An 11933-nucleotide genomic window follows, 5' to 3' on the forward strand; every position below is an offset into this window, starting at 1 on the left:
GTGGATCTGTAAAATGATAGCTGTCATCTTGGGTGTGGAAGCTCAAAGAGCACTGTAGGCCAGAGCTGAACCAAAGCATATAGAACAGGAAGTTAGGATCCTTTGAGTGGGCAGAGATTGGGGCTGGGCTGGAAGTTGAACCCTTTTCTGAATTATATGGCGGCTCTCTTTTGCAGGGGGCCAGATTGGGATACGGAGATCTATGGTGAGCCTGGGGTCACAGTCACTGATCTCCTCACAGAGCTATACAGCAAAGTTGGTGCTACTCGCCAGTGGGCCCTGATCCGGTACATTTCTGGGATCCTGAAGAAGAAGGTGGAAGCTCTTGATGAGGTAATAGCTCCCAACCTGAGAGGGGTAACTGCCTTTTCTGATGAGGCCTATTGTTTGCAAGGGCCCAGAATACCCTACCAAAGGACATTGAATTGGAGCATGAGGGTGGCAAGCAGAGAAGGTGTTTCTCTTTGTCCCTTTGTTATGATGGTGCTAAAGAATAACAATCAGTTAAATTCTGATGCATCGCACCTAAGAAGGAACTTAACAACTTGCCTGACAGTCTCCTCCTCTGGCAGGCCTGCACCAGCTTACTGTCGCACCAGAAGCACTTGACTGTGGGGCTTCCCCCTGAGCCTCGTGAGAAGACCATCTCTGCGTGAGTCTCCATTTGCTGCCAGGCTAGACCCAAAAGCTGACCTGAAGGCTGAAAGTTCCATCAGACTTCCTGGCTTTGTACCAAGCATGTGGGTTTCTTTTGGGTGCAGATGGGAGGCCATGAAAGCCAGAGGGAAAGGGCTGGTGGGACAATGTGTTGCAAGCCCCTGTGGAACACAAAACACACACATTCCTAGTTGGAAGGTTTCACAAAATACTTGTGCTAGCAGAGAAGAGACCATGGTGAGTTCTCTGTATATCTCTAAGAAACTCCATAAGTTATCCCTCCTCTACCTGCTATGGTTGAAAAGCAGCATGGACAGGATACAAAGCAGACACACTTATGCATAGTCTGTTCCCCATACAAGTTTTATGCAGAGAATTCATACCAAATTTGCATAATTATATATACATGTATAAATTTACATTAAAATATATGCAGAACTTTTTTGGGGGTATGTACAATGATTGGGTGGTGGAGGGCAATGAGAGGAAGATACAGAGATGAGAAAAGGAAAAGGGTATTAGATTCTGCACTCAGAAAACGTACGCACCAAAGATGCACCATCCTAACTATGGAATGACATGGCTGTGGGAGGAGAGACACACATCCTGTCTGGTGTGCAGTACTTGATCTGTGTGGATGTAGCTCTGAGAGTGTTTGGGGGTATAGTTATATAGAGTGGTCCTCATCTCCAGCACTACCTCCTCCACAGCCCCCTGCCTTACGAGGAGCTCACCTGCCTGATTGATGAAGCCAGCGACAAAAATATGAGTGTCTCCATCCTGACTCAGGTGAGAGATGAATGCATCTCCACTTCCTGACTGGGGGACTGCTTGGAGGTTGTAGCCACGACCAAGCAGTCCTCTTCTTCCTCTCTCCATGCAGGAGATAATGGTTTACCTAGCCATGTACATCCGGACTCAGCCGGCTCTCTTTGCTGAGATGTTCCGTCTGCGTATTGGACTCATTATCCAGGTGATGGCAACGGAGCTGGCTCAGTCATTGTGTTGCTCAGGTAGGGGGGCCTGTGTTGATTGACCATGTGCTGCTGTGGCAGATGTGGGCCCTTCCTTGATTGTAGCTGCATCTGGCCTCTGAATGGCCTCTGTAGTGAAACCCCAGGGGTGGGCTTCTCCACAAAGCCAGTAAAGGCAAGGTTTGGCATACATAAGGCCAAGAGCAAGTACTCAGTTTAGTGCTTCTTGGTAGCTTCCTGCGCCCTCGAGAGAGTGCTCTCTTTTTTTGAGAATGCCTGTGGGCTTACTGTCGATTGTAATAGGAAATGGACAGGGGTGGGGAGGAATCACCCACCTTGATTCTCCCTTTCTGTAGCTGAGGAAGCCACCGAGAGCTTGATGAATCTCAGCCCTTCGGATGTGAAGAATCTTCTGCATCACATTCTCAGCGGCAAGGAGTTTGGAGTGGAGAGAAGCGGTGAGTGTAGCTGCTTTAAGAAGCTGTGGCTGGGAAGGAGGCTGATCCGGATAGGTCTTGACTGTGGTAAACCCTTAGTCATATCAGCCATATCAGCAGTGCCCACCACTATAGATTGGCTTACTGGGTGCTGATGCCTGCTCTCAGCTGTCTCCTCTCCAGAATACACTGCGATCGGTTCTTTCCCTGCTCTTTGGATTTCTGTTTCCCTTAATCTCCAGATTACAGAGTGTTTTTTAATCCTTTTTTCATAAGAGAGAGACTGAACTGCCTTAACTGTCTGAGAGTTCCCTTTCCACTGGATTATTTGCAAACCATATCTTTTAGAATCAACTCCCCAGGTTCCACTTGGCCCCTGCTTTACTTCCCTTACTTCCCTTTAGGTGGCAGGTCAAAACATTTCTTATTACCCATTTTTTAAAGGAAGTGGTCTCTTTAAAGATCTCTGGAGAGGCAGCATATGGATTTTCTAAATATATAGGCTGTGGAATTCTCCTTTCTGAGAAGTTTGAATCCAGATGCAATTTTTTATACATAAAGACCTTTTATTTGTTAGCTTTTTAAAAAAATGGTCTGCTTCTAGCTGGAGGATTGTTTTATGAGTATCATTTTAGGCTGTCTGGGTTTTGTTTTTTTGTGCCATGGTTTGTTCTTAATTAGTTCTGAGTTTTTAAAATCTTACTTTATTTATAGTCCATTTTTCTCTCTGAGACTCAAGGCTGACTATAGGATATTATACAGTGTAATCAAACAGCATACGACAGCCAATAAACACTGCAATAGGATTAGAGAGCAATGTGACCAACAAAGTATCTAAGGCAGGGTGTTCTATAAACAATACAGAAAGTGGAGTATGAGCAATAAAAATAGGTGATATCTACATTTGCAGTGGACTACAACCCTATTCCATTATGTTGCATAGTTTAATCAGTGAGCCACCTAGGTCTCTGGCGAGGCAGCATATGAATTTTCTAAATATATTGGCTGTGGAATTCTCCTTTCTGAAAAGTTTGAATCCAGATGCCACTTTTTATACATACAGACCTTTTCTGGGATCATTGCAAATCCCCATTCTTTGGGCCAGTAGTAATAGGGAGTAGCACTTATGGAATCAGTGCTTGGAATTGAGCAACCACACTGTGTTTGGATAGTCCTTTTTTAGCCAGCAGCCAATAGGCAGAAGCCTGTGCCGATACACTTTTGTGACTATTGATTCTTGTGTAGAATGGGACTTCAGCATGCACAAATGATAAAAGCCTTATGGGCTACAAGGCTGGGCACTTGGGCCTTTTCCGGATTTTGACAATGTCTCTCCCTCATTTTGCAGTGCGCTCCCTGGATTCAGCATTGACTCCAGCTGTCTCCATCCGCGAAGTTGGCCCAGTTGGAGCAACTAAAACAGAACGGGCTGGGATTGTTCGGCTCAAAAGTGAAATCAAGCAGGTCAGGCTGAGTGACAAGGGGGGAAATGAACTCTGAGAAACTCACAGCTGTTGCTCTGCTGGATTTTGCAAATGGCAGGGGGAAGAGGGGCAGGAACCAAACTGAGCTAACTAGTCCAAAGTCAGAGTGCAAACATTTTTGGAAGGGGGGATACCTTGCTCCACAGTCCAGGAAACTGCTAAACCCTAATGAATCTCACCATGGCAGATCCCAGCCCCCCGCTACCACGACATGGATGGTGCTTGGAGTGCCTCCTGTGCTACTGTGAAATGGTGGTGTCGAGTCTCAGCCCACAGCCAATTGTGGGGAATCTAGGTCTTTGAGGGATTCCTGTTCTGGCTCTGTATTCCCTTATCAACCCAAGATGGGGAAAAGGTGAAAAAAACATACACATGTCAGCCCCTTGCATTCTAAAGACCCTCACAGCTGTTTGCACAGACTCATTGCCCAATAGGACCTTCTGAATGATATGAGTCCAAGAGATGAAAGGGTAAAGATTCCACTCCAATAGTCTTAAAGTATCACACGCACAGAGATCTACACACATATCTTCACACACACTCTAGTGAGAGTTTCTCTGGGGAACTCTCCCTATGTCTGCATCAAGTCATGGTATCTCAGACATGCAGGATGATGCTTGCTTCCTCCACCATTAATCTGTTATCCAAAGAGGCAGTCTCCTACTTAATTGGGATTATTTTAAGGAGACGAAGCGAGAGGCTATTAACTGGGATCTCCACCTATGTTTCCTGTCGAGAATTCTCAAAATAAACCAGGCACATGTCCACCCAGAAAGGTTTTTATTGAAAAAGAATAAAAGACAAAACACACTAACAAACTATCTTAGAGGAAATAAAGGCAGGAAAGGGAAAAACAATTTTGGGGAAGGCTATACAATTACCAGTCTTGAAGATAGAGGCCATTGGAAACAGCAGCAAAAATAACAAGTGTTTCATGTGGAAGAAGAGAAGGAGGCCCACATGCAAGTGAGGGTGTGAGGTATGGTGCCAAGACGACAACTGCTATGGGGCAGGGTGCTGTCAGTTATAGGAAAAATGTTTCCTGGGACAGTATGATGCATTTGCTCCAAAACGATGACTTGATGTCTTGTCCAGTGATGAGCAATAACTTGGACAAAAGCTTGATGAGATTACCTGAGATGAATTACGGATGCTGATATTTTTGATGGCCATTTGAGTGCCAGACAGGAAAACTACCAGGGTGTGTGAATAGGGATAACTAGGTTAAATGGGTGAGGAGAAAACAAATTAGTCAAAGGTGGTGAGATGGTGAGACCTATCTTGGGAAACCCATAGTTTGTTAGTCAGCCATTTCTGACTCAGCTTGAAAAATATTTTTTCCAAGCTTGTCCCTGGCCTGGCATCCATCTTGTGTGTCTTTTTTAGGCCAGGCAGTATATATTTATGATTTTTGAGGTGATATTGTATGAAGAGTGTTTATACCTTTCTCTAACTGCTAAATTGCAAGAGGGGAGGATCTGACTGCTAACAAGCTGACAACACCTTTCAGTGCAAAAGCATTCTAGAATTGGGACTTGTCTGTAGAAAGCTTGTGATGAGGGGTGGTGGATTGGCACCAATGTTTGTCTGACCCCGGCTGCTGCTAAAGGATCCTGCAAGTGGGCCTTCCAGTTGTGCTGAGGCTGGGGGATAGTACTAAGACCAATTGGGGCTGTATCCTAGGTACAAAGCGCCCAGGGTGCCTGGTAAGCTCCCTGCAGCTAAAACAAGAACTCTGGAGAAGTTTGCAGCAATATTCCTGGGATTTAAACTCATTGCTCCTCCCTCCCTTCTTTTTCTCTTTCAGCAAATGGATAAACGTAGGCAGTCTTTGTCTGAGTTTAAGGTGAACCCCTCACCCCTCTCAAACGCCAGCTAATGCTGCCCCTGTTGTGCCCAGTTTTGGAAGCCTCTAAGCCTGCATGAGCAAAGGGGCGAGTGAGGTGATGTAGCATCGAGCTTGCAGTCCTTTCTGCCAAAGTTGCTCTTGCACCTTTTTTAAAAATAGGGGAAGGGAGAAATTTTGTAAATGCAACTTCAGTCTAATTACTAAGACTATCAATACTTTCTCCAGAATCAAATCCGGCAAGTCTCTAGTCGGGCATCAGAAGGGTTCCAGGGTGCATGGTCCAAAAAGCATCTTGTCTTGGAGAATTCCACTGAAGCCAAGGGGAGGAAGTTCCCAGGCCCAGCACTTTTGCAGACTTGTTGGCCTCTCTGCTCTTTGGAAGATAGAAATTTCCAGCATCCCATGGCATGCGTGTGTGTGTGCAAAATGCCATCAAGTTGTAGCTGACATATGGTTATCCCATAGGGTTTTCAAGACAACAGACATTTATAGGAGGTTTGCCATTGCCTGCCTCTGCATAGCAACCCTGGACTTCCTTGGTGGCTTCTCATTCAAATACTAACCAGGGCTGACCCTGCTTAGCTTCCAAGATCTGATGAGACTGCGCTATCCGGGTGAGGGCTGTCCTGTAGTAGTGGCATGTGACAGTGTGCATCTTGACCTGATATGGATTTCTAGTCCTTGCTTCAACACTGGCCTGCCTTTGGGTGCTCTGCTGTGCAAAATGTTCTGATGCTGGCAGAAACTGTCCCTTGCAGTGTTCAGGCCCTGGTGTTTCTTGAGAGGGCAAATGCTGTGCTGTACCAGCATAGTGCAATGGCTAATTTCAACAAAGATCTGCGGGGACTCTTTCTCTGCCTCAAGGATTGTTGTTATAAGGGTAATATGGAGGAGCAGAGAATGATGTTGTAAGCCACTTTGGGTCCTGTTTGAGAAAATCAGGGTGAAAATATCTGAATACATGAACTACCCTGTTCTTGTTCTTTTGGGAGTAAAAATGATCAAGTGCAGACTCTTCTCTGTGGGGGAACACACATTTTGCAACCTTTAGTAACTTTTGGGTGCAGCAGCAACCAACTTGTAATCATTTTCCCAGCAGCCCAGAGGTGCCACAGTTGTTCTGTTTTGCCAACTGCAATGGCTTGCCTGCTGACTGATGAGGTCTTTGTATCCAGGCCCAGTGCCACCACTTACACCAAATCCCAGCAAAAATGGTGCTTGCTCCAGACCATCTTGATGCCCTCCTTTACCCTCCCTTGCTGGCTTTCTAGTAAGAGGGCCTGTAAATCTTTCTCATACCTTTACTTTAGCAGAAGACAAGCTACAGCTTCATGGTCCTAAACTGGCACTAATGCTACTATCTTCAGAGACCGACCTGACTAGCCTTCTGTTTTGGTCTGTACCCGTGCAATTTTTGTTGCTATGGACTGATCCGCTCAACAGGCTATGATACATCCTTTCTCTTTTTTCTCTCTTCCTTTCTGTTTTCTTTATTTTTAGTCTGGTGGTTTGCACTCCTTGGAGGTTAGCATGGAAGCTTCCCAGGTAAAGAGCACTGTGGTGAGCATAACTGGGATGGGCCTGGAAGGTTTCTCTTCCCTGTCTGGGGGGCAGCTGTGTGCCAGGCTTGGGGGCTCCCTGCTACCTTCTGTCCATCCCCAACACAAGCTCTTTTTTTCTCAGTTATCTGGACACTCCACACCACGAAGCGGCACAGGTGAAGACCGTCCTTTCAAGGATGGGCGCCAAGGCCAGTGGCAGAGACGCCGGAGACTGGATGGGGCCCTCAATAGGGTCCCAGTGGGATTCTACCAGAAGGTCTGGAAGATCCTGCAGAAGGTGAGAACCATCAAGCCACCTGAGCTGTATAGAAGGGGCAGGATATACACTTTTGTAATAAGGTCCTCTAGAGGGAATTCAGGGGCTGCAGCAGCCATCTTAGCAAGAGGGAAGTACCTTTCTCTCGCTGCCCTTCTTTTCCTGTTCCTTGATTAAAGCTATCTAGCGTTATCATTGCTTTGGAGCTAGGATTACAGTGGCTGTCATCCAAGTGCGACAAATGTTAGCCAGAATACTGTGCATTTTAATTAGCAATAAATTTAAAAGAGAGCTTCTCCCCCCTCTCCATGATGACTAATGGAAAAATGCTTTCTAGCAGCATGTTTAGGCAGGGAAGTGTATCCATGGGCATTATATAAAGTCTTTGTCTGTGGAAGTCTTTGAGGCAGACCAGCAAACCTCTGTGCAAGTGAGAGAGAAACCAGGTCAAGTGATACTTTCTGTTGAAGTGGTTCCTGTTGATGAAGTCAGACAGAGTTAAGTGTGAGCTGTGAGAGTTAAAATGATGCACTATATGAAAACAATTCATCTTGTAACTGAAATGCATTCAGCACAGAGGGATGGGGCCCAGCTCACTGCTGTGTTCTTTAATTTCTCTTCTGGTTTTGGTCTACAGTGCCATGGACTGTCTGTGGAAGGTTTTGTTCTTCCATCTTCAACAACCAAAGAGGTAAAAGTTCAGTCTCTTCCCTTCTTCCTCTCCCTTCCCTCCTTGCAGGGTGGCTTGCTGTCTACCAGTCATTGCTCTGTTCAGTAGGATTAGGCCATTGCTGCACTGTCTGAGAGACAGCCAGCTTTGGATCCACTTCTGGCCATGTCTCTGGGGATTGAACCAGGTGTAAATGTCAGCCAACATGCCATTGCAAAAGCTGTACAGGGTCTATCATTTGTACATGTGCTGCAAATTGGTGATGTTATTTCCCCCAAAATTACTCTGTAAGCAGCCTCTTCCCTTCTTTCCCTGTGTTGATGAAGTGGTGGCACTCGGTCTTCCTTCTCTACCAAGACCAGGAGTTGCTGCCCAGGCAGCTGCAGAACTGCTAGGAGGCCTCTACTGAGCTGGTGGAGGAGGCATAGATTCTTCCACTTTACTCCCAAGACACACAAACCCTGGGGGTGATGATGACCTACTGTTTGCATTCCGAGGCCAGGTGGTGCAAAAGGTTTGCTTGCAGAACCCCCTGTGGACTCCGTGCCTTTGCATAGCTGTTCCCTTGTGGCCATTTCCCTCTGTTAACACCAGAAGGTCTCTTTTGCAAAGTGTGGTGAGGCTCTTGTGAATCTCTCACTGCCTCCATTTCTTTGGTTTGGGAGCTTGGTTTTTTTTGATATGACTGACCATTTTCCAGCATATGCTAGGGGCATGCAGGTTGGGTTGTGCCTTGTGGCAGGTGAGCCACCTGGTTGCCTTACCTGCTAATCTTCTTTGCCTGTGTGTTCTTGTTTGCATCTCCCCCCACCCATGTCAGATGACTCCAGGAGAGATCAAGTTTGCAGTCCATGTTGAGTCTGTCCTAAACAGAGTCCCCCAGCCAGAATATCGGCAGCTGTTTGTTGAGGCCATTCTGGTCCTGACGATGCTAGCAGAGGTGGAAGTGCACTGCCTTGGCAGCATCATTGCAGTGGAGAAGATTGTGCACCTTGCAAATGACTTATTCTACGAGGAACAGGTAGAGGCTTCCTTCAGTCTGACTGGAGGTTCAAAGCAAACACAACCTTATCCTTGGTAGGAATGTTGGGGACTGGAAGAGGTTGCCATTAAAGGCTGAGCTGCAACAGTAAATCTGCACAGTCCTCCCCAGTTCAAATTTTCCAGCTGTTGTCTGGAAATGCCAGCTTAAATGGGGTGGATCCTATTCTGATGCTGCCACCCCACTGACTGAGCCATGTTGGAAACCTCCCTGCAGCCTAGGGAGCCTTCTTCCAACTTAAGTGGATTTTGTGTTGGAGGAAGAGCAATTTAAGTTAGAGGAAGGCTTCTTGGAGGATGGTTGGATCCACCCCAATACATGGCTGACACATTAAATGTCTGAACTCTGCAAAAGGAATCTGTATAACCTCCAGGAAGCATGGGGGACTGATAAATGTGTGCCTCTTTTTGTTTGCAGAACTGCAGAGTTATAAAATGTAGTCATGGGGTGGGGAGTGTCAGCTCTGAATGATAAACTCTAGCAATAATTCCTCTTCCTCCTTCTTCCCTGCTGAAACAGAAAGCCCTGGGTGCTGATGACAACATGCTGGAAAAGGACCCAGCCACAGGGATCTGCACCTTGCTCTATGACAGCGCCCCTAGTGGCAGGTTTGGCAGCATGACTTACCTCTCCAAAGCCGTGGTTACTTACGTGCAGGAGTTCCTTCCCAGCAGTGGCTGCACCATGCAGTAAGCCAGTTTGGGTTTCTCTGCATGAGCTGGAAGAACAACCCAAGGATTTAGGTTTAGGGCTGAAGACCAGCATTGAGTTATCTGGTTGGCAGTTGGATCACCTCTCCTCAGCAAAGGAGGAATGAAACTGCCTTGGCGCAGTACCGCCGGACGTGAACTTTGTGCTGCAATGTCTGCTGTAGGATGAGAAAGGGACTCTTCTGAGCACTGCAAGAGATCGTGTGTTGTGCAAGGAGCTGTGCCTGCACACAAACTGCCTACACAGAACCCCCTTTGCTTCAAGGAGGATCTGTGTGTCTCAGACAGAGGATTCTGGGTCTGAATCCCCTCAGGCTGGTGGCTGCCATTTGCACAACCTTACTGCTTGAGTTTGAACAGAGAGGTCAAGAGGGCTCCTCATGCTCTGGGCATCAGCTTTTATGAGGGTTTCTGCTTGCATGCAGCTGTAGACTTTGTTAACTGGGTAAGATTTTTTTCGCTCCATTTATCCTGGGATTTTTATCTGTGCTCTGCGAGACTTCAATCAACCAGATGTGCTGCTGCTTCTTACCTAGGGTACTAGTCTTCCCATAAATCCTTCGTTTGTAGTCTCCTCATTGTAAATGCCTTGAGTGCCTTTAATGTCACTCTTTGTATTCTAGCATCACCAGCGTCAGGTGACTCCTCTTCACTCCTGCTGCTGTGCTGGCCATAGGATGGAACTTTGGCTGCCTTGTGTCAATCAGGGTGTTACCATGTGCTGCAAACCATCTCGTACAGAAACCACTCGTGTCTGAGCACGTGTTCTTTTCAAGTCAGCAGCTTGCCAAATGAAAGTCATTTCCTGTGCAGCCATAATCAGCAAGTCCGTCTGTAGGGGGATAAAGGTTCAGCATTATTCCCCGTGGGGGCTTTTGTTCCATCGTCTTCCTGCCTCCACTGAGAGAGTCTGCCAAAAGGCTTGAAACAGACCTCTGATTCTCATGATTGGACTTGGCCTGCAGACAAGCTGGGGAGGGTGGATGTGCCACCATGATAATGTGTCTTAGGGATCCAGCTGCCCTTTTCTAAGGAAACTGATTGGATGTGGGTTGTGGGAGAGAAGGGAAATTGTTTGATTCTCAGAAAATCAACTGAAGCTTTGAACATCTTGGAAAAGCATTTGATCTTTATGGTGAGATGTAGGGTTTCCATAAATAGGGCTTCCAGGGCTCAAATAAATGTCGTTGCCAAGTATTTAAAATGGCAGAATGACTTTCTCAGAAGGGGAGCCTGCTGTAGCCCATTAAAGGACTGAAATCCCTGATGAAGGCATGTTGCCACTTCAGGAATATGTAACTCCAGGCTTCCCCTCCAAGGAAAGGAGCTAAGCACAGGAGCAGAGCTAGAACATAGCAGTTCGGACCGTTCCTTGGATGGGCTCCAGAAAGGGGCTGTGTTCCAAGCCCAGCTCCTTGCTGGAAACATGGCCTCACTTTTGTCTGAAGCAATAAATATTACAGCTGTGTTTGCTTGGTTTCAAGTGCCAAATCTTTTATGAATGAAGCAGGGGGATGATTTACCTGCCCTCCCCCACATCTTGATCTGGGATGCAAAAATGTTTTGTTCAAGAGTTTACATGTTTGGGCTGGTTTTTGCAATGCACTTTGTGATAGTTTACTGAATTATCCAATTGCACTGCTGTATGAATTCTGAAAACTTCACACCTCACTCTTTGGGAGGTGTTATTTTGTGTGCTGCTGATAAGCAGGATGCAATTGGCTTTGTTTTGCACCCCCCCCCCCCCTCAAGAAAATTGTAAAACCGTTCCTTTCAGTGAAGACTGAAAGCCTAGAATAAAATACCTCTATTTCATCACTGTTTTGTTTTCTCATGCGTTGCTTACAGTGAGATTAGAACCAAACCAATGAGTAGGATGAAATGTAGCACTGGGTTGAAGCAAGAATTGTTAATAACAATACTTTGGAAACTGTGGCTGGTAAATTTCCATAGTAGCCTTGTGGAAAGTAAAAGTATATTTATCTAGTTCAGATATATAAAATATGTTTTAAATACAGTCAAACCACTCATCCATCTAGCTTTGTCTTTAGGCATTGGCTTTCATAGAAGAGAGTTCTTTCTGAACATCCACTATTTGAGATCTTTTAACTAAACATCAAGCAAGATCCTTCTGCAGGTGCTTTGCCACACAGCCCTAGCCCCTTCCATACATTTGATCTGTAGCTGAATAGGGAATTAGTTACATGTTATCTTCTTTTGAGAACGCAGGCATAGCTGGTCTTGAGGACAAAAGGAGATTGAGGAAGAATCGCACTGCTACAGCACCAACCC

The 11933-nt window shown here is 46.2% G+C and overlaps 1 protein-coding gene across 6 annotated transcripts in view; it reads left to right on the forward strand.

The window, feature by feature from the left end:
- PHKA1 (phosphorylase kinase regulatory subunit alpha 1) overlaps positions 1–11456 on the forward strand; it is a 31921-nt gene extending 20465 nt beyond the window's left edge. For 2 of the 6 annotated variants that reach the window (XM_060250161.1, XM_060250166.1), the window contains exons 22-33: positions 177–333; positions 573–652; positions 1368–1446; positions 1541–1670; positions 1988–2089; positions 3417–3532; positions 5360–5398; positions 6902–6961; positions 7085–7240; positions 7857–7910; positions 8710–8910; positions 9451–11456. In XM_060250161.1, coding sequence (XP_060106144.1) covers positions 177–333; positions 573–652; positions 1368–1446; positions 1541–1670; positions 1988–2089; positions 3417–3532; positions 5360–5398; positions 6902–6961; positions 7085–7240; positions 7857–7910; positions 8710–8910; positions 9451–9624 — 1348 coding nt within the window. In that variant the 3' untranslated portion in view covers positions 9625–11456. The remainder of the gene's footprint in view (positions 1–176; positions 334–572; positions 653–1367; positions 1447–1540; positions 1671–1987; positions 2090–3416; positions 3533–5359; positions 5399–6901; positions 6962–7084; positions 7241–7856; positions 7911–8709; positions 8911–9450) is intronic. The other 4 variants (XM_060250162.1, XM_060250163.1, XM_060250164.1 and 1 more) reach the window with 4 other exon arrangements.
- The last annotated feature ends 477 nt before the right edge of the window (positions 11457–11933 follow it).

This window comes from Heteronotia binoei, chromosome 11 (genome assembly GCF_032191835.1).
Source record: "Heteronotia binoei isolate CCM8104 ecotype False Entrance Well chromosome 11, APGP_CSIRO_Hbin_v1, whole genome shotgun sequence".
In the NCBI taxonomy this organism is placed as follows: domain Eukaryota; kingdom Metazoa; phylum Chordata; class Lepidosauria; order Squamata; family Gekkonidae; genus Heteronotia; species Heteronotia binoei.